Genomic DNA, 27,671 nt, shown 5'->3' on the forward strand with positions numbered 1-27,671 from the left:
GTAACACTTCCTTTTCATGGGTATTCTTACCCAAGTAATTACCAAGTAATTCTTCAATGGATGGTTCTCTATTGATGAGTAAAGCATTATTGAAAATCAGAAGCGAGAAATTATCCAATTTTTCCAAATTGACTTCCATAGTCATCTTAACAATTTGAGCGCTCAGGTGGATTGTCCCCTTTGGATAAAATTCAAAAACTACCAGGAAAATGATCTTTGACAATTACTTGTACAACCACATAATTCACAGAGGGAAAAAAAACTGTTGTTGAGGCTCCACGATTTATGAACAGTAATAACTCCTACCTTTTTAGTAGATTCCTCTAGCCAACCTTTTTGGTATTATAACTCCTCCTGTTTATAGTTTCCTTCTCCGTTTTTTTCTCCACAACTCCTAACATAGATGAATATATTGTATATTGATTTATTTTATTGTTGTCTCTTTTTTTCCATAGAATATAAGTTCCATGAGGCCAAAGGTTCTTTTTAAACCTGGTTTGTTCATTGCTCTGTGCTCAGCTCCTGGAAGAATGCACGCAAGCTGTAGGAACTTAATAAAACATTGACGAATTAATGAGTAGACTTCAACCTGAAGTCTACTCCCTTTCCATCAGAGACATAGTTTGGTTCATTGGTGATGAATAAATCTGTGAAAGGACACATATCAGTAGCTTGTTCCCTTTGGTCTCAACAGTTCTGTGAGTCATAAACGTAAAGCAAATGGTTACTCCAGGTGCTTTGAGAACACTTAATTCCACCCAGCTGCTATGGAGATGGAGGTATTGCAGAATTTTTTAGAAAAATTTCTTTTGTTTCCATAAGCCTTGTAGTTTGATAGTTATCTTTGAATACAGTGTCTCTCTTGTATCCTACTTCCTTTAATTTAGAAACAATTATCAAGTGTGGACACACAGGTTTTCTCCATTTACATTGCATAGTAAGGGATGGTATAACACTTAAAGAGTGATGACTTTTGGGGGTCGTGAGTTTGGCCTAGTGGTAGAGTGCTTGCCTAGAATGCAAGACCCGGGTTTGATTCCTCAGTACCACATATAGAAAAAAAAAAGCTGGAAGTAGTGCCGAGGCTCAAGTGGTAAGAGCTCTAACCTTGAGAAAGTCCAAGGACAGTGCTCAGGCCCTGAGCTCAAGCCCAGGACTGGGAAAAAAATGAGTGAAAGAATGATGGCTTTAGAGTTCAGGTTGCCTGTCATGTAGGCCTTGACCTTGAGCAACTTTGTTTCTAAGATTCACTTAGTCCCTTTATGCAGGGGAGTTAATAATCCTGACTGGTTAATTGGTTGTGAGGACTAAATGTGGTAATGTTTATAAATGCTTAGCCTCATTCTGTATTTTCAGTTCCATGTTAATGAGCCAGATACTACCCAATAAAACTCCAATCTCACACACACAAAAACCCTACACAGATAAATGCTCGGGCACTGCAGCAGAGTCTGTAGTGATGGTCAAAAGCTCTGGCAGTGGAGTTCAAAGAATAAGTGTTTAAATGTTTAGTGGCTTTCTTCCTTCTCTGTTGTGAGCCAGGTAGGTTATTGGAGAAGGTTATTGGATATAGCTTAAATTCCCTCCAAGGAACCCTGGAGACACAACAGTCATTTACTTGGTCTTGGTAGCAGAACTCAAGGTGATAAATCATGGAAACCTCTGGGCACATTTGCTCAATTGTTGTCAGCTATGATTATCACTGCCATTAAAACTGCATGGTCACTTTTGTCAAATAAAAAGAATATAGAATATTCAAAGACTTATGTCCAAGTGCCAAGCAACTTTAAAAAAATTGCTTTAAAAAACCAACCCTTTAAATGGATTAACCTTATTAAACTAGTTTCTTGGAAATTTGTTTTCTTGTTTAATGTTGAGATAGTTCCTGAGCTGCAGCTCAGGCTGGCTTTGAACTCAAGAGACTCCTTCTTCAGTTTCCTGGTAGTTAATGGCTTCCTTTTCCATTTTCCTCTTCAATTTCTTGTCTTTATCTTCATCTTATTCCTCTTCTTCTACTTCAGGTTAGTTTTTCATCTTCTGGAGTCAGAGAGTTCTGAATGTTTCTGGGGAAACTTCCTTCCTGTCCCAAGTTTCATTTGAATATGTTTCCTTCTCCATAGTAAGGAAAGGTAGAAGGTGAGGTTACAGGGAAATTATATAATTTTTACTAAATATAAAAAGGGCCAGACTTAAAAGTTGGAACCTGGAAGCAACTAACAAAGCAGTTAAGCTTCCCACCATTTATATGCTAAATTACAAGGAGAGACCAAAAAGGGATATCTCATCTAACAGGGCCTTTTCCTCTGAAACAGCAAAAACTTTAATCTCTGTAAATGAGCTGAAATAGTCACATATGAAGCTTACGGGAGAAAAGATAGCCCTGTAGCTTCTCTATTGTCTCTATGTTTTGAGCTGGCCCAAAGATGTCTCTATATTTTAGTGTACTAACAAACACTCGAGCTGGCTACCTGGAACCTGTGGGCTTCTGATACATCTGCTACAGGCCCACTTGGACCTAGGTAGCAGGCTGGGACCTCTTGGAGTCCGGGTTCAGACCAACTGTGGCCCATTGCTTCTTTAGTTTCCTATGGTTTGTGAGACTGAACGTCAGAGTCTTACCATCACTGTCCTGGAATCCTGATGAATTCCACGCTGATCTTAGCTTTTCTTAAATAGCATTTACCATAGAGACAGTGTGCTTCATGGCAGTGTTGATTACTTTAATACAGAAAGCAAAGTGACATTGGAGAAGGATTTTGTTGTTTACTTTTTTTTTTTTTTTTTGCCAGTCCTGGGCTTGAGCTCAGGGCCTGAGTACTGTCCTTGGACTTTCTCAAGGTTAGACCTCTACCACTTGAGCCTCAGCACCACTTCTGGCTTTTTTTTCTGTGTATGTGGTACTGAGGAATCGAACCTGGGTCTTCATGCATGCTAGGCAAGCACTCTACCACTAGGCCAAACTCTCGGCCCCTTTGTTGTTTACTTTTAAGGCTTAGGGAAATATTTTTCTTATGTAGCTGGAAAATACATATCAGTACTGTAGAGAACAGACAACCCTATTTGAATATATGAAGCACTGATAGGCCAGCCAATGTCAAAGCTGCCAGTTGTATTCCAGTCCTACTTAGCTGTGGGTAGTAGTCATTGTTGGCTAAAAAATAAAATTTCATAGCTTAGAACAGCACAATTGCTTACATCTGAGCTATTGTGGTTCAGAAATTTGGAGAGGTTCTCTTGTGTGAACTCCCTCCCGCTGGCAGCACGGCCAGGATGGGGTTGGAGGGAAGGCTGGCCTGGGGAGAGTCACTGCTTTGGACGCTCATTGATATGACTGTTGGCAGAAGGCCTTGGTTTTATGTCAGCTCCTAGACATTTCCAGAACCCTGAACGAGTGCTATGATGTCATGGAAGGTAGTTTCCTAAAGAAATTACTCAAAGGACAGGGCGTCGGGGGAGGGAAACTGGGACAAAAGCATGAGAAGGAGTATCAATGTTTGAGAAGTAATGTGCCCACTACCTGACCAATGTAACTGTCACCCCTCTATACTTTATTCCGACAATAAAAAATTAAAAAATAAGTAAATAAATATAAAAAAAAGAAAAGAGAAATTTCCTTAAAAAAAGAAATTAGTCAATAGAAAAAGTAGGAAAAAAGCCACAATATTGTCAACGACCCATTCTTGGAAATTGATACTACTCTTCCTTCTGGAATGTTCTATTGTTAGAAGTAAGTTTAGTCCTAGCTCAAAGGCCTGTGGTAGAAGGCTTTGGTGGTATCTCTTTTTCTTTGGTTTAATTGTAATATATAGAGGGGTTACAGTTATATTCGCCAGATAATAGATGCATCACTTCTCACAGATTGATACCCCTTCTCAAGTTTTGTCCCCATTTTCCTCCTCCCACCTCCTCCCAATCATCTTGTTTCCCCCCTTCCCTTTCCTATTTCAAATAAATAAATGTATATACAATATGCCAGGTAACAAAGTCAGATACAGTAACAATATGAGAAAAGACAACAATCACTCAAGATAAAGCTCTGGTTTCCATCTCGTGGAGATCCTTGTGGGTCATGGAGCTTGAACTCAGCCTGGGTGCTATCCTCAGATCTCAGTCTCCTAAGTAGCTAGGATTACAGGCATGAGCCACCCAGCCTGGCTGATGCTATCTTTTTCTTATTTGGAGGAATATCGTAGAATTTGTAGACTTAAAAGCTTGCCATAGGGCTGAGAGTTTGGCTTAGTGGTAGAGTGCTTGCCTAGCATGCATGAAGACCTGGGTTCAATTCCTCAGTACCACATACATAGAAAAAAGCTGGAAGTGGTGCTGAGGCTCAAGTGGTAGAGCTCTGGCCTTGAGAAAGTCCAAGGACAGTGCTCAGGCCCTGAGCTCAAGCTCCAAGACTGGCAAAAAAAAAATAATAAAAAAGCTTGCCATATTTTATGGTTAATTAATCTTAATCTCAAATTTCAGGTATTTTCACTCAGATGCCTTCTATATGGGTTTTGTTTTATTTTGTCTATATGTATGTTGATTCACATTTGGTAATGAGATGAAGCTCTCTAAATTAAATAGATAAGCTATAGCCCTGAGTAATGTTAATAGTTTTGCCAAGATTCCCTTGAGTTTTTGGCGTCTATAATTGGACCAGCAATGTGTGGATGTTTCCTCATAGCACATTAATAAACCATTGGGAATATAAAAATTACTGGAATAAGTAATAATCTCTCATTTTATACCTATCAGCAGTCACTAAAGAGAAAGAGACATCGTTCTGATTACTCAGCTCTTAGTGACTTGAGATTACTCTTTGTTTTATTAGTTAATTTAGTTGTATCAAGTGTGGAAGATGATTTTAATCTTTATGGAAGGACATAGAGTGCATGTTCTTCTTAAGTAAGGAATGTAATTTGTAAGATGACCTGGAAAGCAATGGGCGAGTTGGGGTAGAAGGTAGGCTTTGAGGGAGCTGGATTGCTGCCAAGAATTTCCTCTTTGTTTTGTGCACATGTGGTAATGTGGGAGACACTACACGTGGAGCCGTGAAGCATTTAGCAGGCAAGCAGGTCATATCAACCAATAAGCACAGTAGTAACCATGTGAGTCATCCCATATCACTGAACTCTGAGTGGCAGTCACTCCACCAGTCAGTGCTGTGAACTGGGACTATATCCAGAGAGGTGGATTTGAAGAAGCATAGAGATTCAAATGATTGCAGTGAGTAAATGTATAATTTGTACATGAGTGTGTGTGTGTGTGTGTGTGTGTGTGTGAAATCTTCAAGTATCCCTTGGGAGATCTTGAAAGGCAACTACTGGCTAAGAAGTTACATGAGGTACATTTAGTTCTAGAGTTCTAGGTGAAATTTCATCAGATCTCATCTAGTCTATGGCCAAGTGCATCCTACTCCCACTGAAGAGCTGAGTGCTCCTTGTAGATGTGTGATTCCATTCTGGGAGCAGGAATCGTGCTGTCATGTTATAAATATTATGTTATGCCAGAAAGCAAGAAAGCTGTAGGGTTGAGGACCAAACTTGGAAAGACTAGAGCGAAGATGGAAATATATTGGAAATATTTTTTAAATCCATAATTTTATTAAGAGATATAAGTAGTCCCCTTTGGAAGATGCTAGGAAAATAACGATTTCAAAACAAAAACAAAAACAGAGGGAAAATATCATTAGTGTCATAATGAAACTCATTTCAATATAATTAATGTATTCCAATAAAAATATTCAAACATAAATTATTTTATACTTTAGTTTCTTTTATGCCATACTGGTGGTTGAACTCAGGACCTTACACTTGTTAGATGGATACTTCACCACTTGAGCTTCACCTCTAGCTAGAGCACAACTGAAACATGAGCTAATTACAGAAATCTTCTATTCTTATGAAACTAGAACAAACAAATTAGGAAACTGGAGAGACAAGTAAGTAGGCATAAATCCACAATGAAATTGGCCAGGAATTGATGAGTTTTTAAAGTTTAGATAATTGATACCTGAATTTTATATACATTTAACCTTCCCATAAAATATTTTTATCAGCAGGGCTGGAAGTACGGCTCAAGTCGCATGAAGTAGGGTAGAAAGAGAGGAAGAGGAAAAAGAAGAAGGGTGGGGGTAGGGGATGGGGAGAGGATGGGTAAGAGAGTGGATGAAGTGAGGAGAGAGAAGCAGGGGAGGGGGAGTGGGTAAGTGAGGCATGAAGAGGGGAGGGAGAGAGAGGGAGGAAAAGAGAGAGACAGAGAAAGGGAAAGTGTGTCCCTGAATTCAAACTCCAATTCCCTCTGAAAAAATAAATTAATTACTATATGCTGAATAAAATTTGTTAAGATTTTTTTCTTCTCTGTCTTTTTTTGTAGATGGCGAGAACGAGGCTGAAGAAGTTTAACAAGCTGGAGATTATACTCAGTGTTCTTCTGCTTATAGTATTTATCATCGCTGTTGTTCTCATTGTGCTGTTAGCCAATTCCACAGAATTAATAGGTAACAAGTAATTCAGGGTCTCTCCTTCATCAGTGGTGGGAAGTTATGCTTTCAGACCCTGTCATATTCATATCTCATGGATCTGAGTGCACATGTGTGCAGACATATATGACAATGTCGAGTTTTAGAGAACATGCATTCAAAACTGTGGCAACTTGATGTATAATATATTCCCTACATGTGCAAAAGGAGGTTTTGTGCTTAATTTCTGAGGGCCCCAGTAAAGCCCCACTAGTATTATATAATTATGATATAATTTTAAGTGTTGAGAACTTGGGGCTTTAGATGCCTAAATGTTAATTCTAATGGTCACTTTATGTTTGCTTTTGGGATAGACACAGAACCTGAGACAACTGGCACCCCAGGTCCTGGGACCACAAGTGCTACTCCTAACTCTGCTGGGTGTTCCCTGGTAAAGGACTTGGATCGGATAAACTGCATTTTTGACCAGCCACCAACAAAGGTTTGAACTATTTATCTTGTCTTCACTTAAGATTTTATACCACTGGGAAATTTTCCCCCCTTTCTTTGAATTTCTGTTTGCTACTCTGAAAGAGTTGCTCGTATGACAGCTATTACTGGCTTAGGAAAGTTAATCCTGTATCCATACTCATATAGCTGTGCCTCTCCTTGGATTAGCAGATTCAGCAAATGAAAGGATGGGTTTCTCAGCTAAATTTTAATTTCAAATATACAGTGAGTAAAATCTTTAGTTCTAATCTGTTCCATGTAAGACTTGGACTCAACTGAAATGTTTTAATCCTTTCCCTGGAAACACACCTTAATTACTAGTTCTCTCTGCCACTGCCTCTGCTTATGTCATTTCTATGTTTTTGTTCCTCCTGTCATTATTTCATAAAGTTATCTAGGATACAATAAAAATATTCACGTGTACCAAGCATGATTTAACCAAAGGACAAAGTTTCCAGGGTGTGCTCTAGAGTAATTAACATGAGAGTAAAGATAATGCAGGCACAGAGAAAGTCACTTTAGTCCAATGTTTCTTGGACACCAGATGAAATGTATCTGATTATCTGGATAATAAAGTAATAAGTTACTTTTTATTTTGAGAATAAAATGATAGCTCAGTGAAAATGGAGCACGCTTACCAGCATGCAATGACAGATTAGCATCAAATGTAGAATGTATGCTTGCTACATTCATGGCTTGGGTGAGTGGCACTCCCACATTTATCTCTGAGGTCATCCTCTCCTCAGTGGACTGCAGGAATCTAAAGATTCCTGTTTATCTAAAGAATTTATATGCCCAAAGATATTTCTCCTATTGTATTAGAAAAGAAATCTGTGATAACTCTGCCAGGTTGTGGAGGGTTGAGCTAAGGTCAAGGTAGGTGGGATAAGACCTGGGTGTCCATTTCTCAGCATCCTCCTCTTTTTGCCCAGCTAGAGGGAAAGGCCAACATGTTCAATGACCTGTTTCCTAAGGAAGGTATCTGTATCTTAAGTGTTGTGCTGCATTCATTACATAGCCCAAGTTCTACCTGCTGACAGGCTGTGTGTATGGATAATGATATATTGGTATATTATCCTACTGCTATTCACAGTATTAGGTTCTGGCATTAAATTAAATTAATTATTTTTTTGGTGTATATATTATGATTGTTCTTTCTAAAAAATTTATTTTTTATTGTAATTAATAGAAGGGTTACATTATGTTTACCAGATAGAAGGTGTTTTACTTAACAATCATTGTTACCCCTTCCCATGTTTTTGTCCCCAGTTCCCTCCCCCACCCTCTCCCCTCAACTTGTTTTCCCCCTTCCCTATCCTATTTCAAATAAGCAATTAAACATATATACAGATAACAAGGTAAGATACTGTAACAATATGAGAGTGACCAAGGGACAACAAGAGAGATGAGAAATAACATAGTACATTAAGAACAACAATCATAAATTATATGGCTCTTGTTTCCATATCCTGGAGGTCCTTTCATTTAGCCTTATCCTGTATGGTCTTATGTATCTAGGTTTTTCCCTATTGTAATCTTCTGCTAGGAGAGTCCAAGGTTTATACTAATTATGACAAGTGAGGGAAACCATTGAGCCTATGTTCCTTTGAGTCTGGCTTACTTCACTTAATATGATTTTTTTCCAAGTCTTTCCATTTCCTTACAAATGGGGCAATATCATTCTTTCTGACAGCAGCATAGAAGTCCATTGTGTATAAATACAACATCTTGTTGATCTAGTCATCTACTGAGGGGCATCTGGGTTGGTTCCTTATCTTTGCTATGGTAAATAGTGCCGCAATGAACATCATTGTGCTAGTAGGTTTAGTAGGTCCTTGTTTCTGGACAATTGGGTAAATGCCACATAGTGGAATTGCTCGGTCATAGGGGAGCTCTATGTTTAGTCATAAATTATTTTTAATATATTTTTATTGTAATTAATAGAAGGGTTACATTATATTCACCAGATAGAACGTTCATTACTTCACAAATATTGATATCCTTTCTCATGACATGGTCCCCATTTCCCTCCCACCCTCCCTCTGCTTATCTTGATTTCCCCCCTTCCCTCTCCTATTTCAAATAACCAATTAAGCACATATAAAATATATCAGACAACAAGGTGAAATATTGTAACAATATGAGATAACCAAGGGACAGAAAAAGAGATGACAACAATCACTCATTATATGGCTTTTGTTTCTATATCCTGGAGGTCCTTACATTTAGCGTCATACTATATAAAATTAATTTAGTTTTTTGTTAGGGCTTGTGATCGTCTGTGAGGTTTTATGTTCAAGGTTAGTGCTCAACCACTTTGAGCCAAAACTGTACTTCTGTTTTTCTAGTTTCTAATTGGAGATATGAGTCTCATGGTTTTTCCTAATGATGTAAAATATCTATGGATGCCAAGGCACCAATAATCTTAGCAGTAAATTATTTAACCCACTGAAAGATATATGAAATCATTGGCCAATTATCTTGTTGATTGTAGATTTTACTTCTGATATATTCTTTGGGTGATATAGGGCAGCAATGTCTCCTTTTTGTATTAAAGCATTTGAGAATGTGTTTTAAAGATAAACCAAACATACGCACTATGGAAAATGTCAGGAGAGAGGGTTTGTTTGTGATAGATCCATTTATATTTTTTCCAATTCTCTTCTGCATTAACCATGTTGACCAATACCATGAAGACATGGGAGCTCCTTTTGCTTTTTCCTGTAGCAGTATGAGTCATGGATTCCATTTTCATTCTCCTTTCTACTTGCTTTTCCTTTCTGCCATTGTTATGGTCCTTTTTTCCGTTAGCCATGGTTCAGTCTTAGCTCTCCATGGGAGTTACATGAAATTTTTTAAAAAAGACACCCATACTTTGGGCTTATTCCAAGAATTCTAATTTTATTCCAGAAAGTGCAGCTCAGATGTGGTTATTGTAATATTTACCAGGTGACCCAAACATGACCTAAAATGATTGTTTCTAGGGCCATAGTTCTCAAACACTGATCAGTATGAGAATGGCTATTAATTACAGTGCATATTTTACATTTCATTCTATATGAAGACAACTTTTACAAATATTTCTATATTCCTTGAGTATATGTCTTCAAATTGTTCTCCAAAGTGGCTGTGCTGACTAACCATTTTATTATTAATCTTTGGAATCTTATTTGGAATTGACAGGTTTTTTTTAAAAAAACTTTTCCATTTTGAGGAAATGATTACCTTCATTTCTTCCATATTTCAATCACTCAATAATTGACTGACAATTTTTCCTAAGTTATTATGCTTCCCATTGTATGCTACTCTGTCTCTTGTCTGCTTATAAGCATGTATCCTTTCCTTATATTTGAACTAAGGGCTTATCTCACAGCCCTCATTTTTCCCTCAACACTGTATTGGTAGTTGCATATTCTATACTGTTTCAGCAGTATCTGTCATTCTCACTTCAAACCTCAAGTGCTGGTTTGTGTGTTGTGTCAGATTCTTTCCAGGGAGCTTTCACCCTGGCATGTCTCTCTAAAACTTATTTTCTGGAGTTTCATGTCTGTCTTACTGTCTTGTCCTGGAGGTCTTGTTCAGCATCTCCCACTTCCACTGGTATTTTCAAGTTAGCCAACAGAAGCTGTTTAAATCCTTGTTGCTTTAGCCAGTCTAGTCTTTGCCCTTTCCAGCTCAGTGAAAAACTGGTTAATTGCTGGAGGGTATACTGAAGCCATCCTATTTGACACCCCTACAATTTCTTTTTCTTTCTTTTTCATTGCTACTGAGATTTCTTCTGATGTAGTCTGAAAGGAAATAACAAGATCCTGGCAACTATTCACAGTGAAATGTGATTCCACAGCCAGGAAGGCCTTCTACAGAGCTCATTTTCTACCCTTTATGCAGATTGAGCCATCCTAATCCAGACCATAAAGTTAGAGGCTGAGGGATCCAATGTCTCACAAGTATATTTCTAGCTACTCAGGAGACTAAGAATGGGAGGAATGTTGTTTGAGGCCAACCTTAAGCTGAAGAGTTCTCATGATTCTATTTGGCAAATAACCAGTAAAAACCAGGGCTAGTGGCATGATTCAAGTGTTGTTGTACCAACCTAGCAAGCAAGCTTAGCAAGCAAGGTAATCAAGTGTGAGGCCCCAAGCTCAAACCCAGTACTTCTCCTACCTCAATACAGCTCAATATGTACATGCAAATGTTCCAAGGTCTAAAAAACATCTGCAATCTAAAATTTTTGGTGTCAATCATTTTGGATAAAGAATGTGCAATCACTTTTGACTTTTATTATAACAATTAGTATTTCATGAAATGTGATTATTCACATAGATCAGCAAGATTCTTCCCATCTTTGACACTTGTGTCTAATCATTTGGAAAAATGTGTGTAGTTGTATCTGTTACAGAACCCAAAAGAAAGGAAATCACGAGGGACCTAAGCTTGTCCTCCATCTCAGTAGCTAGTGACCCGCATCTTGTTGCTTCACTTCTCAGCCTCTCTGGGACTTATGGGCTTCATCTACAAAATGATATGGCAAGATTTAAAAAATGTCTTTTTATATTTGATTGGAAATCAAAGCCAGAGCCTCTTGCTAGCTAAGCAAGTATTTTGCCACTGAGCTACACCTCAGCTTATATTATCCTAACATTTAATGGCTTACTATTACAGACGTAATTTTCTTAGATTAGGGAGTTGAAAAGCTGGCTTTGTTTAGCTAGGTGCCTCTGTTTCTGAGTCTCTTATCTGAGTTTCTTGCTACTGGCTGGAGACCTCCTTCGGTCCCTTGGCATGTGGGGTCTTCCAGGAGAGGAGGACTTGCTTTGTTTGTACTGAGGACTCCAGCAAAGAACATGGAAGAAAGCAACCAAGACAGAAAACACTGTCTTTTAAAGGTCTAAAAAGCAATGTCCTACTGTTTTCTATTAGTTGCAAGTCACTACCTGTGACTCACACTAAAGAAAATAAGAGATTTCTCCTTATTTATCTTAAATAGAACAAAGTAGAATCTATCTGTCAGTGAAAGATTATTTTTTGTTTTTGAAGGAGTGGAAAAAGCATGTGCATGTCACATATTTGTAAGATATATTCAGTATTTTAAAAAAACCAGAGCAAATTATTTCTATTTAGAGTCCTCTGGATAGAAGTGATTGCAAGTTTTTTTTGTTTTGTTTTGTTTTTTTGCCAGTCCTGGGCTTGAGCTCAGGGCCTGGGCACTGTCCTTGGACTTTATCAAGGCTAGAGCTCTACCACTTGAGTCTCAGCACTACTTCTGGCTTTTTTCCATATACGTGGTACAGAGGAATCGAACCCAGGTCTTTGTGCATGTTAGGCAAGCACTCTTCTACTAGGCCACACTCCCGGCCAAATGCAAGTCCTTTAAGTAGTTCAATTCAGCATGCCTCCCCCATCTTAAAATATTCAAAGCTAGTATAAATGAAATTCCATTTGTAAATTTGGATTACTGGTGATATAACTATATTACAGTTCAGAATTTTTACACACACTAATTGGTTTTAATGTGAAAGATATACAAGGTAATGTATCCCCTATTCTGTTATATAGAAAGGACACAGGCAAATAAAATTATGTGTGACCCTGCCACTTGGGTTGAATTCCCTTATTTGTAAAATGAAGATATGAAGAGCTGAAATTAGATGACTCATCCTTCTCTTAAGGAGATGTTTTGACTCATCTCTTGTTTTAGGCCACATGTGACCAGCGTGGCTGTTGTTGGAACCCTCAGGGAGCCACAGACATCCCCTCCTGCTACTATTCCAAGAATCATGGCTACAATATGGATGGCAATCTTGTAAATACAAATGCAGGTAAGCCAGACTCTGTAAGCAGGCAGGAGCCCCAGACGCTATGCAGGCTCTGTTTCTCTGCAGGGACCTGTGCCAGCATGCAGGGACCATTCTGCAGCCATGCCACTATGGTGACAAAAGTGAGCACTTGCTCTTATCAAGAGCCCATTTTGGCATCAAGCACTCTCTGCCTTGGGAGTTTGAAGGCTCCATTCTATTTCTGGCTTTACCTTTATATGCCTTTATGACCTTGTATAATTATCATTACTTTTTGGTTCTTAAGTTTATAACTATTACAGGAGATGGGGATTTGAATTCAAGGAACTCTGATATTACTTCTCACTTATAGTGGGATGTTACTTGTATGAGTTGGAAGCAATTCCAGTTTTACAAGCTTGTTAGGAAGTTTACCTGGGCAATGTTAAGTGTTCATTAACATATTGTCTATTCTTCTTCCTATCCCAAATAATGGCCCTCTTCATGAACATTTTGGGGGATGGGGTATGAGCAGGTGAATATTCTAGGGAGCTTCCTAGTATAAAGGAAGAGATATAGGTCCTTTGAAGATGGGTTCTTGATGAGTTCTCTATAAGACCTTAGCTCTCAGTTGATTTCCATTTCTTAGGGTGATGACTACAATGTGTCTGTCACTTGATTTCCATTTCATTAGGGAGATGGCTACAATGTGTCTGATTATCGGTGATGTAATATTAAAATAATTCAGAAGGGGAAATGTGCACGTGCGTGCATGCGTGTGTGCATGTGTGTGTATAAAAGTTATTTGATCAACACAGAATGACTGATAAGCTGGTAGCATAAAAGTTAGTCTTCGTGGGATCGGGAGTTTGGCCTAGTGGTAGAGTGCTTGCCTAGCATACATGAAGACCTGGGTTCAATCCTCGGTATCACGTACATAGAAAAAGCTGGAAGTGGTGCTGAGGCTCAGGTGGTAGAGCTCTAGCCTTGAGAAAAGTCCAAGGACAGTGCTCAGGCCCTGAGCTCAAGCCCAGGACTGGCAAAAAAAAAAAAGTTAGTCTTTGTGAAGTTAGTTTTCAATCAGTGTTAAGAAAAGGGCCACAGAGTTTTAGATATGGTTGTAATGACAACTAGTTTCCAGATTGGGACCAGGAGACAGTGTATACAATGGGATATATATATTTATCTCCTCCCTTCTTCCTCCTTTCTCTCTCTTTCATTAGTTCCATTGACCTAAGTTTTATGTAGCTATTATGTGAGAATTTACAGAACCAGCTATGAAGACCTTTTCTTCTCTACTTGTTAGGATTCACAGCCCAGTTGAAAAGTCTGCCGTCTTCATCCCCATATGGAAATGACATCGAAAATGTCCTCCTGACAGCACAATACCAGACATCTAACCGTTTCCACTTTAAGGTTGTAATTTGCTTCCTTTCAAAACATCTTTTTAAGATGCTTGGTTATTTACCTGATGATGGCAGTTCCTACAAAGTAGAAACTCATGTTCCAGGAGGGAGGGGTTATTTTTTTCTACTCATTATTTAGCACTTGTATTCTGACTTCTTTTTTTTTGTGGGTCATGGGGCTAGAACTGTCCTTGAGTTCTTCAGCTCAAGGCTACCACCCTATCCCTGGGCCTGGGCTTTGTCTCTGAGCTCTTCAGCTCAAGACTACCACCTACCCTTGAGCCAAGACCCACTTCCCATTTTCTAGTCTCAGGTCCTTTTGTACTCAGGTTGTCTTTGAGCCTCTATCCTCAGATCTCAGCCTTCTGAGTACTTAGGATTACAGGTGTAAACCACTGTGTCCAGCTATGCTGACATCTTCTATAGACTTCCTTTTGTGCAGTAACTTTCTAAACTTTCTGGAATTTATTTGTTAGCCTTTAGCTTTCATTATTTTGGCCTAAAAGCCTTTGAAATTTTGTAGGGCACAAAAATGTTATTCTGGCTCCGAATATTTGGGGGGTAATCCGTCTCTGCAGATTTCCACTACGTAAGGGTTAACATGTCCTATGGTTAAACCTTTGTAGTTGGTGGTACAATGAATCCAGGTCCTAAAATAGTACCAATTTAACCAGTATCTGACTTCCAGTGCCAACTGTACAGCTCTTGGGAAGCATTGGTGTTTATGGGGGACACATAATGTTTGAAAATCAGGGAAGTTTTCATTTGGGCTCATTTTCTATTCATCTCTTGTGGCAGTTGACTGACCCGTCCAAGGACAGGTATGAAGTGCCCCATGAGCACGTGCAACCCTTCAGTGGAAACGCTGCTTCCCCCTTGAACTATGCCGTCGAGGTCTCCAAACAGCCATTTAGCATCAAAGTGACTAGAAGAAGCAACAACCGAGTCCTGTGAGTTTAAGAAGCTTCTCTAGGGCTGGACCTGGAAGGTTATGGTGAAGGGAGGCCTGCGTGCATCTCAACAACATTCCTGAGGACCGCGAGTCCACTGGTGACAAGCAGTCCATCTCTGCTTCCATGTGTATATGATGGTCTCACCTTTCTTCTTTTTTTTGCCTTCCATGTGAACAATCACTTTTCTTCTTCTTTATTTCCCCTTTCTCCATCAATCTAACATATCAGTGAACGTCAGTGATCATGAAAGCATAGTGTCTGATCTTATGGTAGGGTGTTCAGGGGACAAATAGAAGAAACGGTGTCATTTAGTCCCTGCTGCGCAGGAGCCCGAATCATTTGGTATCCATGGTCCAATGTCCCAGGGGGGCCAAGGGGCCTGGCTAAACCGAATGACTACTCAGAGGGAATGAGATAGGAAATTCCCTTCTCCATCCACCCTTGTCACCCAGTCCCGCGTTTTGCACTTGTATCTAGGTTTGACTCAAGCATCGGGCCTCTCCTGTTTGCAGACCAGTTCCTTCAGCTCTCCATTCGCTTGCCCAGCGCTAACGTGTATGGTCTGGGAGAGCACGTGCACCAGCAGTACCGGCATGACATGAACTGGAAGACGTGGCCCATATTTACGAGGGACACAGTCCCCAATGGGGTGAGCATAGTTTTCTGGTGGGGGTAGGGGCTGAACTCAGGGCCTTTGGTGTAAACTTTCAGTGTGGGCCTGGGCCTGTTTCTATAGGATATTATAGCCTCAGTCTCGGTGGTCACTTCTGGTATGACAATAAAATTGTTGAGCAGGACTTCTGGCTCTGCTACTTACCAGTTATGTGGTTGTGCATAAGCTATGTAGGTATCTGTCTTCTGTTTCTCACCTGCAAAGTGGAGACAGTATCCTTATCTTGTAGTGTTGTAAGGAGTAAAGAAGTCAATACATGGAAAGTATCTAGGGAATGGCTGTCACATAGAAAGTGCTCAACAAATGACAACTAGTTTGTACCGTATCTTCTCTTCCCACTAACTGATTGTGGAGGAACTGTTCCTATCTGCAGTTTGAACAGTAGTTGGTTATGATCTCCATCATTTAGGTTGACCTTCAGTATGTCAAATCATTCTTGTGGAAAGAATGATTGAAGCAGTAAAAGAATAGACAACGTTCTCTTGTAACGATTTTGTTTTATTGTTATTGTTTTTACTTTTATAGTTTTGCTTTGGCTGCTAAAACTTGAGGAAACATTTTTCTCTATGAAGAGCAATACTCCACAGTTCAGTAATTTTCCTGACTGTACAGAACTAATGCAGGATGGAAGATCACAGCAATATTTCATAAGCAACCATGTTTACATTTTCATCCTTCTTCCCTCCCTTCTTTACTTCTTCTTTATCAATTTTTGAAACAAGATATTGGTGCATAGTTCAGGCTGGCTTTGAACTTGTAACTTTCCTGTGTTAGCTTCCAACCGCTGGGATTATAGAAGTGCATCATCACTATATATATTGTCTGGCTTTATATATTGTTTCTATGTAGTAAAATGACATAGGACAAAATAAGAATTTCTTCCTCATTTAAGAGAGCCTAAGGTGGAAGAGTTTGTCAGTAAGAAGCAGGGACGGAATCTGCTCCCCACTATAGTTCACCTAAAGCCTGAACTTTCTGCTACTCAAGCCTGTCAGTAAAGCAGAGAAGCTGCACATAACCTGTACAGGACATGCAACCAGGGAGTTGTAGACCTTTCCCTTGCGTACTTCACTGCCACCTACCATTCTAGTGTGGGAATCACGGGCTTCTCCTGCTTCTCCTCCCCCACCTCCAGAGCCTCCTCCTACTTACTAGACAAGGGATCTACCCTTTGGTTCACACCACCACATTTTTTTGCTTTCGTCATTTTTGGGATAGTCTCCTATTTCTGTGCCATGGCAATGTTGCTTAGACTGAGCTCCTCCTGTTTATAGGAGGCTCTGCTATGATGAGCTCGTACCACCATGTCCAGCTGTTGTTTGAAACAGAGGTCTAGCTAACTTTTTGCTCAGGTGAGCCTTGAACTGTAGCCCTTCAAATCTCTGCCTCCTGAGAGTTTGAGATTATAGGTGTGAGTCACTCCACCCAGGACCTCACCTGTGTTGAACTGGGATTTATGTTTACGTAAGGTGCCTACCAAATGATGACAAGCATTGATTTTCAAATGTGACACACCACACACACACACACACACACACACACACACACACACACAGCAATGACAACAACACAAATGCAAACCAATAGAGATGTATTCTCAGGGATTCTGTTTTAATTTTTCTGGGAGGCAGTCTGAGTAGAGAACTCCTAGAGTTTGAAAGACTAGTTTGATTAGAGTTCATCTAGTTGTAAATTCTTATTAAGACACCATAGAACTCTTACATATAGGGTTGTGGAGCTCTGAGAGAACTTATGAATTATAGTTTCAGCATCCTTACCTTTCCACATTTTAGGAAATATCACAACCTATACATTTCTACTAGATAAATGATCACCACTGACTCATATAACAAAGCACTCATTAATTTGGTTGACATCAATCAAGTGGAAACCCAATCTTATAAAATTTTTAAACCACAGGTTTCCTCATATGATTAAGGCTGATTTTGCCTGGCAATGTGATGTTTCCATGACAGGACCATAAGTTTATGGTTTGAATTGTCTTTCTGCAGGATGGAACTAACTTATATGGTGCTCAGACATTCTTCCTGTGTCTTGAAGATGCTAGTGGATTATCCTTTGGGGTGTTTCTGATGAACAGCAATGCCATGGGTAAAAGATGAAAGGAATATTTGTTTATGAAAACATGAACACAAAGAGTGACTTTTGTTCCTTTATTTAAAGTGCTAGAATAGAAGCAATGTGGACCGTGGCCAAGAGGGTTATTGTTCCATGCCTACCTTGTTGGGTGAGGGGCAAGAACATGATCTGTGGCTCCTTGCATAGAGGACATGATTTCCCTCTCCCCTTAGATTTAATTCTAGGGGCCTGAAAATTAAGTTTGTGTACACTGGATGTTAAGCACAACTGTGTACTGGTGTGCTCATGATGAGTAACTGAAAGGGAGAATTCAAATTTGGGCCTGGTATATCATCTTCCTGGTTAAATGGGAAGGGATGAAAGACATTTATGGGAAAACAAGTGACGTGGGGAAATGTTCGTCTTGCGATAATGTCTGTTGGCGCTTATTTCAGAGAGAATAGAGTTGCTCGTAGAAGGTGGTTTGTAATCACTGAGTTACTCATGAGATTCCTCTTAGGCAGATCAGAAGTGTCACTGACAAACACCTTCAGCCCCCATTATTTCTTATGCCACAGGGACCTACTCTATACCCTCTTAGCAGAAGGAGCTCTTGAAGTCTGTCGTTGAACAAATGATCTACTGTTCATATGTGTTTGTTTGTCTATTTCTATACAAAAATTGAGGCCCCAAAATATTGTTAGCGTGAAGATGGTTGGTGATCTTCTGGTCTCAAGCTTTGTAGCTGTTACTGGGGAATCACTTTCCTTTTCCAATGTCTTTTAAGAGGTTGGCCTCCAGCCTGCCCCTGCCATCACGTACCGTTCCACTGGAGGTATTCTGGATTTCTATGTGTTCTTGGGAAACACACCTGAACAAGTAGTTCAAGAGTATCTAGAGGTAAACTTACAATATCATAATTTATGACTGAGAAAATCCCTTATAGTACATATTTAAGAAAAATAAGCTTAGTAAGTAATGCTGTGATTTAAGTGGTAGAGTGCTAGCCTTGAGCTGAAGAGCTCAGGGACAGCATTCAAGCCCCATGACTGACAAAAATAACAATAAGCTTACTACACTGTGTCCCAGAAAATCCTACAACTAAAGATTTGATACATTAAAGGCCTAGATTCCATCTATGCAACGGAAATTGCTTTTTAGCATATTACTTTATACAAAAATCGGAGACTATGTAGATGCCCAAATAAAGCCTTGCCTTCCATGATAGAAGAGTGACCAGAAAATAAGACTAACCTTCTAAGAATGAATCCCTGTGTTTCTCTCTAAATCAGCACATAACATTTTATTGAAAAACAATACCGATCAGTTTAATTTCATGTGTTTCTCCTAGCTTATTGGCCGGCCTTCCCTGCCTTCGTATTGGACACTTGGGTTTCACCTTAGCCGATATGATTATGGAAGCCTAAATAAAATGAAAGAAGTGGTAGACAGAAATCGTGCAGCACAGCTCCCTTATGTGAGTAAAGCTTTGAACAGTTCTCTAAAAATAAAAACAAAGAAAATCTTTAGAAGTAGAAGAGTAAATGTATATACTCATTCTTTCTCTCTTCTTACTTTATTTGTACCATGGTTTGAATTCAGGGAATATTGTTTGCTTGGCTTACTTTTTTGGCAGATGCTTAGCCACTTAAGCTATGCCTCTAGCCTGACTTTTTGCTGGTTATTTTGGAGCTGGAGTCTTGTAGACTTTTTCTCCTTTGTATCACACTGGATCTCATCCTTCTGAGTAGCTAGGAATTCTGACATGAGTCACTAGTGCTGGACTAAAAGAACTTGATGTATTTAAAATACTAGATGTTTTTGTTGGGCTAATATATATGTTTTTCAAGGCATTGTACTCATTTTATTTTTGTAGTAATAGTAAGATCCCCTCTTTTTTTTGTTAGTTGTAGGACTTGAACTCTGGGCCTGGGTGGTGTCTCTGAGCTCTTCAGCTCAAGGCTACCATAATCTTACATCTTGAGCCACTGTGCCACTTGCAGTTTTCTGGTGGTTAATTGGAGATAAGAGATAAGATGGCTTTGAAACGCAATCCTCGATCTAAGCCTCCTGAGTAGCTAGGATTGCAGGCATGAGCCACCACGTCCAGCTAGCTCCCCTCTTATGGATAGGAGGCAAATTGGTTTTATATCTATTTTTCTTACCATGTTTAATTAGTAAAATTTCCATATGCTTTATGTACTGATTTCACTTTATAACATCATACAATACAGCCAACTGTGAAATAAGAAATTGAGAGAAAATGCAGTAAAGGAGTACTTTCCTCTAGTGCCTTGTATATTGGGTGAAATTTATTTTGGTAGGCTTGGTGATTTGTCATATATTGAGGGATTAACCTGATTGCATAGGTGGAGACAGGCCTTAGAAAAACTATAGGAAATGATGTTTTTAAAACTCCCCTGAAATACAAGTACTTGGATGCTAGAATTTTTAGTTTACTCTGTTTAGATTACAGGATAGAGCTCACATTTATATTGAATAATAATACTAATAAGTCAGGGGCTAGTGGATCATGCCTATAATTCTAGCTATTCAGGAAGTTGAGATCTGAAGCTCATGGTTTGAACTCTATGAAATCTTTTCTCCAGTTAACCAGCAAAAAAGACTGGAAGCATGGGTCAAAAAGATAAAATAAAGCATTAGATGTGAGCAAAAGAGTTGAATGAGAGTTCTAGATGTTGAATTAAAGCCCCACACTTGGGGAAAAATTAAAATACTACAATGCAATAAAAATAAAATATTAAATGAAATACAATAAAACAATAATAAAATACAGTAAGAACTGATCATGTGGACTTGTGTTTTCTTTCAGGATGTTCAGCATGGTGATATTGACTACATGGATGAGAGAAAGGACTTTACTTATAATCCAGTGGAGTTTAAAGGCCTCCCTGAATTTGTTAAGGAGTTACATGGAAATGGACAGAAATTTGTCATCATTGTGGTATGTGCTAAATTTGTCATCCCTTGTGGTATGGTCTCTCAAATCGTTCATCCTTTCTTATCAATATACCTACCTGCACTTTCTTGGGTTCTCAACTACCTTTCTCCTTTCAGTGCTTCCAGTTTAAAGATGGCTTCTTATTTGTATTTTCTCTCTTCTTAGGATCCAGCCATCTCCAACAACTCTTCCCTAAGTCATCCATATGGTCCATATGACAGGGGGTCAGCTCTGAAGATATGGGTGAATGATTCAGATGGAGTGAACCCACTCATTGGGGAGGTAACTTAATGGGGAGATAGGTGTGTGTGCATGTGTGTGTGTGTGTGTGTGTGTGAGAGAGAGAGAGAGAGAGAGAGAGAGACAGACAGACAGACAGACAGACAGACACAGAGACACAGAGAAACAAAGAGAGAGACAGAGACAGAGGAAAAGAGAGAAAGAAAGAGAGAGATAAAGATAGAGATAATTTTGTTGTACATTTTTAAATGCCTTGTACGTTCTAGGGATAAACTTGCCTTTTATTCCCAAATATCTACCAACCATCTGGCCTCTTACATGGCTCTAAACAATAGCTCACTCATTGGGTGTCCTCTTCCTCACCTCATCTCCTCTTCAGTGACTTTTGTCTCCATTCTGCCCCATTGCCCCACTCACTTCATATGGTACCAATGACAGCATCTGAAATTCAAGGGTAATATTATGTGTCTCTTTCTTAGTTGATTTTCCTGCAATATTTACCCGTTTGTCTATTTCTTTCTCAAGTCTTTCTTTTTCAAGTCTTTCTTTGACCTTCCTTTATCAGGTATTACCTTGTGCTTCGTGTTTAAAGCACCAATGACCTTTTCAGAGTATGGTGTGAGAATTGTTGGGTATGGGAAGTATAGAGAAAAGAAAAGAATGTCAGAATCTACAGATTCTAATGGATCAGTTGAAATTCACACAAAGTATTCTCCAATTACTATTCCTAGAAATGAGAATAGAGAAAGTCACAGGAAGATAACCAAGAGTCCAAGATGAGCAGGTTCAACAATGCTTTATCCATGAATTTGCTCATTAATTATTAACTAGGTTTTTAACTAAAAATTTCCTCAAGGGATTGATTATTCCTAGCATTTATTCTCAGTATTTTGAATCAGTCACATTTCGAACTAAGGGACTTGTGCCAGAAAGCTCTTTTCTCCACAATCATATTAGGAATTTCTACGCAAAAATATTTGCTTTATACGATAGTCACTTAATTCACTCCTGTTGGTATTTTGTGTTTTACTCTTCTAGGTCTGGCCTGGGAAAACAGTCTTCCCTGATTATACCAATCCCAGCTGTGCTGCTTGGTGGGCAAAGGAATTTGAGCTTTTTTACAACCAAGTGGAGTTTGATGGAATTTGGATTGTGAGTGCCTCTTACTTTGATTCTCAGGGATGAGTATTCAATGTCTACAGGTCTTTGAGTCATGGAACATAAGAAGAGGAGGAGAGTAAAGCAAATATAACCAGAATTCTTAGTATTTCCTATTTTACTATTCAAATAATCTTACTAACAATTCTCAAATCCAGCTGACGATTGGAGTTGATGTCAAAATAGCTTGTGTACTTTTCACATTGACATAAAGGAAAGAATTTATTCAATTGCCTCTTTCATTTGGACATGTTGAACAGACCAGTTAAAGCCTATCAATAGGAGGCAAATTGGTTTTATATCTATTTTTCTTACCATGTTTAATTAGTGAAATTTCCATGTGCTTTCTGTACTGATTTAACTTTATAACATCATACAATATAGCCAACTGTGAAATAAGAAAATGAGAGAAAATGGGGGACAAAGTTCTCTGTGGATGACAGGAGGAAGGGGAGATATCTCATATAGGTAGAAAAAAAAAAAAACAAGTATAATTAGTTGCTGCGGCCTAGCAAAATGCAGGAAGTCTCATGTTGAACTCTTTTCCTATTTACAAGAGAACCATGTAAAATTTTAACAATGCAGGCAGACAACAGAAACCATAAAAGCCAAATTCAAATGGAGTAAGAGAAGTTGAAGACATCTTCCATGACCATGTTGGGATGATTTTTCTAGACCTCTCATTTTTATAGCTTTGGACATGCAAACCCAGTTCTGTGTATATTTGTATGTATGTATAACTTCTATGTTTATAAATTTGTGTTTGCTTATCTAGTGTATAGATTGACATTTATTGCCTAATACATAAGAGGATTGCTCATTTGCTGTGATTACAGATGTGGATCATTTAGAAAGGATCGTAGGGATCTTCTCTGAGAAATCCCTCTTTGGTAGGAAAGACAAGAACATCTCTTTCACTGTGTGTACATAAAGGACCCCCTTATGAATGAATACATAAAATTATTTCTCTTAAAAAAGGCACCATCACTTATTTAATAGTTTTTGCTATTTGTCTTGCAGGATATGAACGAAGTCGCCAACTTCGTTGATGGTTCCATTTCAGGATGTGCCACCAACACCCTCAATTACCCCCCATTCACTCCCAGTAAGTCTTTGTGCTCAGCCTGATTAGTGGTTTTGCACATGTGATATTTTACATTCAGAAGGATAGATCAGAACACATTGGCAAGGGAGTTTGTATGTAAGTGAACAAGATGAAGGGAAATGCCCTACCTATGGTTTCCTAAGGGGAAATCTAGACTTTCCACCTGTAATCCATGCTATGTCAAGGGGAAGGACAATCTACTGTCACACTGGAGTGAGTGACCCACAGCTAGGGTTTACCAGAAAGGCACCAGTGAGTGAAATACTGATTGTATTTAAAGAAAGATACAGGCTATAGTGCAAGTTGTATCTTGATTGAGAAAAGAATGTATCTAGACTCAAACCAGTTCAGATTGATTTCAGTTTGGTGAAAAACAAAGAAATTGGGAAAAATAGGTCAGAATCAAATACCCAGGGGCTTGGATAGGAGCCTAAATAAATTCTTTTGATGATAGAAGCTATTTATGGGGCTGGGAGTTTGGCCTAGTGGTAGAGTGCATGCCTTGCATAAACCAAGACCCAGGTTCAATTCATTGGTACCACATACATAGAAAAAAGCTGGAAGTGGTGTTGTGGCTCTAGTGGTAGAGCTCTAGCCTTGAGAAAGTCCAAGGACAGTGCTCAGGCCCTGAACCCAAGCCCAGGACTGGCAAAAAAAAAAAAAAAAGAAGCTATTTATGATTGAGCTAGAGGGAAGTGTGGTAGCCCAATAGTTTTATAACTATCAGTTTGTACTATGAATTAACTATTAGAAGGAAATAAATCATTAAGAAACTATTAGAGGACTGGGATGTAACTCAGTGGCAAAGCACTTGCCTAGCAGGTACAACATCCTAGATTTGATCTCCAGTCCCAAAAAAGAAAAGACAAAAAAAATATATAGTTAAAAAAATCCCAAACAAAGAAGCTGTTGGCTGTTGGATTAATTAAGATGAAAAAGTAATTTGGATCAGAACCAAAATGGTACATGGGAATAGAAAACGGATGAATGAATCCAAGATTGACAATCTTTGTGTGCGTGAGAGAGAGAGAGAGAGAGAGAGAGAGAGAGAGAGAGAGAGAGAGAGAGAGAGAGAGAGAGAGAATGTGTACTTGCATTGAGAATTGAACTCAGGGACTCCCATTCTCAGTTTGGCCTTATCTTTCATGGCTGTTGCTTTACGACTGAGCTATACCTCTATTTCCTGCTTTTTTCTGGGTAATTTGAATCAGAGCTTTGCAGATTTGTTTGCCCAGACTGGCTTTGAATCATGATCCTCCGATATCAGCCTCCTGAGTAGGTAGAATTACTACTTCCTGAGTAGGTAGAATTTAGAGTTAGCCACCAATGAAAAAAATCATCCTTTATAATGTACAATTAAGATGAAAGAAGGAATCATAAATTAACTTACACTTTTATTCAGTATCTCTGCTCTTAGACTGTTTAACTTACACGAAAGGATTTAGGTTAAATCTGTTGTCTAACTGGATTCTTTTGCTCTTGAATGCCTGTCAGGGGCACATGAGAAGCCTCCCGGATGAAGTAGTGAGGGTCAGTCAGCACAAGTTCTGTATTAGAGGAACTACCTCAAGTATACACCAATAATGAGAAAGGAGTACAATTGTTAATAGCTTAGCTACTGGATATGCCTGCTTGGGGGAGCCAACCTTCCAGGTGTGCTGGGTGAGGTATAGGAAATGTGCATTAAAGGTCTACACTGATTCATGCCTCTTTTGTTTCAGGGGTCCTTGATAGAAAGCTGTTCTCCAAGACTCTCTGCATGGATGCAGTGCAGCAGTGGGGCAAGCAATATGACGTGCACAATCTGTATGGCTACTCCATGGCGATTGCCACTGAAGAGTAAGATCATTATTCCTGTAGATTCATACGTGATCAAGTCATGGTTGATTAGAAACTTGGTGACATTCAAAAAATACATGGTCATTTTGGCTATTATTACGTGTAAAGAAACTTCCTGGCATATAGAGAAGAAGTAATCTAATAAGGTTTGGTGATATCTGTAAGATGAAAGAACAAATGAGTAAATGAAAGAATGACAGGTTAGATGGAAGAAAGTAAATTTCTTCCTTTGCCCAAGTTTAAACATTAAAATATACAGCAAAAGCCAAATCTAAGCTCTTTGCTCCATGAGTTCAAAGCCTTGTATTTTCCTTTCTTATACTGTCTAGACAGGAATAATGAGGGTAAGTGACTGTAGATGTGCATGTCTTTTGGAATTTCACATTTGGCTCAGCATTCTACTGTTTACCTACGTGTGAAGTTAAATGTTGTAGTGAGGAAAAGAATTAAAACTTCATTCTGCTTGTTGTGACAGGAGGAAACCAGACCTAAAATACATTCATTCTTTCTCAAGTTAGTAGATATCATTGTCATTTTAAAACCATTCGAGAGTTTGTCTTTTCTTTTCATTCTAGTACTAAGGATTAAACCCCGGTGCTTTTGCATACTGGGAAAGTGCCCTACTGCTGAGCTATGTTCCTAGCCCCACAAAACTTTTTAATTATATGTACATACATACTTAAAATTATGGTTAGTTTATACTTACATTTAGTTATAAATGTACATACATATAACTTAGAATGTCTTTTTTATGCTAATCACTTTAAAGTAGCTTAAATGCTTTTTCCTAATCAAACTTTTAAAAAAATTTATTGTTATGTATAGAGGGGTTGCAGCTACATTCATCAGGTAGTAGGTGCATTACTTCTCACACATTGATACCCCTTCTCATGTTTTTTCCCCATTTCCCTCCTCTACCCTCTCCTAATCATCTTGTTTCCCCCCTTCCCTTTCCTATTTCAAATAATCAAACATATAAAAATGTCTCTCTCGGGGCCGGGAGTTTGGCCTAGTGGTAGAGTGCTTGCCTAGCATGCATGACAACCCGGGTTTGATTCCTCAGTACCCCACATACATAGCAAAAAGCCAGAAGTGGTGCTGAGGCTCAAGTGGTAGAGCTCTAGCCTTGAGAAAGTCCAAGGACAGTTCTCAAGCCCTGAGCTCAAGTCCAGGACTGGCAAAAAAAAAAAAAATGTCTCTCTCTCTTTTTTTTTTTTTTACTACAAAATTGTTACCGAAGTAATTCTACTTAAAAGCTGAACTAGCTGGGAGTTTGGCCTAGTGGTAGAGTGCTTGCGTAGCATGCATGAAGCCCTGGGTTCAATTCCTCAGCACCACATACCCAGAAAAAGCCAAAAGTGGTGCTGTGGCTGGAGTGGTAGAATGCTAGCTTTAAGAAAGCTCAAGACAGTGCCCAGGCCCTGAGTTCCACCCCCGGACTGGCAAAAAAAGCTGAACTTCCAGAAGGCTGTTAAGTCCATATTTGTATTTTTATTTCTGGTGTTATGATATGAGATATTAATGTATATATATCTGTGTAAAGTTAAATTTCATCTTTTTTCTAGAAAAAGTATACCTTTATTACTAATCTTTTCCAAGTTACTTTTGGAATTCTTGGAAATAGAGTTAATAATGTACATGAAACACCTTAAAACAAAAAAAATAATGTAGTTCATGATGCACTTCTCCCAATAGCCATTTTAACTCTATTGAAATGATGAAGAAAGGGACATTTGAGAAAAATTACTTCGTATTTTTACTGTATACCAGGTTTCAGACCCTCTGCAGTCACAGTTTGACCCCCTAAACCTCTCTCCCCTTCCAGAGCTGTCAAGGCTGTATTCCCTGGGAAGAGAAGCTTCATCTTAACACGTTCTACCTTTGCGGGGTCAGGCAAGTTTGCAGCCCATTGGCTGGGAGACAACACGGCCACCTGGAATGACCTTCAGTGGTCTATCCCTGGCATGCTTGAGTTCAACCTTTTTGGTATCCCAATGGTGAGTACCGGTGCCAGGGTGTGTTATTAATGTCTATTCCCAGAAAGACATAGTCTGGTGAGATTTCAAACCATAAAGCCTGGCACAGACTAGGGATTTAATGTCCAGAGAGTATATTCTTCCCATCTTTAAACTGACATGGCTCTGGTACCAGGCTGTCCTTTCCTGCACTGCCTTATGAAGATAAAATGTGAAACCCTGATATCCTCTGGAAAATTCCTTTCTATTAAAGTATAATTTACACATAGAAACATGCCTAGATCCTTCAGTCTAAGACTGATGGATACATTGAATATAAATCACATCCTTAGTGTCTGTGTGAAGAAATATAACATTGCTAGCATTCAAGAGGCTTTGTAATCTTATGCCTAAATTCAACATATAAATGTACTGGAACTACTGTATTCAAGGTGCCAGTTAGGTATGCATGGTTAATGTGCAGGGAAGCATAGGTGCACAGAGACCAAAACACCTTCACGATCCGCAGACATATATGCAAACAAATAATTATGACAAGATTGGGTAAA

General features: G+C 38.9%; 1 protein-coding gene across 1 annotated transcript in view; it reads left to right on the top strand.

Moving 5' to 3' along the window:
* The window catches only part of Mgam (maltase-glucoamylase), a 139,952-nt gene that overhangs the window by 7,124 nt on the left and 105,157 nt on the right, over window positions 1-27,671 (top strand). The window contains exons 2-16 of the mRNA XM_090333430.1: window positions 6,364-6,487; window positions 6,829-6,950; window positions 12,657-12,777; window positions 14,039-14,148; window positions 14,937-15,088; window positions 15,569-15,740; window positions 17,777-17,876; window positions 18,631-18,743; window positions 19,195-19,320; window positions 20,677-20,808; window positions 20,971-21,087; window positions 22,084-22,197; window positions 23,224-23,308; window positions 25,030-25,147; window positions 26,973-27,144. Of these exons, the coding sequence (XP_090189556.1) occupies window positions 6,364-6,487; window positions 6,829-6,950; window positions 12,657-12,777; window positions 14,039-14,148; window positions 14,937-15,088; window positions 15,569-15,740; window positions 17,777-17,876; window positions 18,631-18,743; window positions 19,195-19,320; window positions 20,677-20,808; window positions 20,971-21,087; window positions 22,084-22,197; window positions 23,224-23,308; window positions 25,030-25,147; window positions 26,973-27,144 (1,878 nt within the window). The remainder of the gene's footprint in view (window positions 1-6,363; window positions 6,488-6,828; window positions 6,951-12,656; window positions 12,778-14,038; window positions 14,149-14,936; window positions 15,089-15,568; window positions 15,741-17,776; window positions 17,877-18,630; window positions 18,744-19,194; window positions 19,321-20,676; window positions 20,809-20,970; window positions 21,088-22,083; window positions 22,198-23,223; window positions 23,309-25,029; window positions 25,148-26,972; window positions 27,145-27,671) is intronic.

Source organism: Megascapheus bottae, chromosome 5, assembly GCF_031878675.1.
Source record: "Megascapheus bottae isolate mThoBot1 chromosome 5, mThoBot2.hap1, whole genome shotgun sequence".
Taxonomy (NCBI): domain Eukaryota; kingdom Metazoa; phylum Chordata; class Mammalia; order Rodentia; family Geomyidae; genus Megascapheus; species Megascapheus bottae.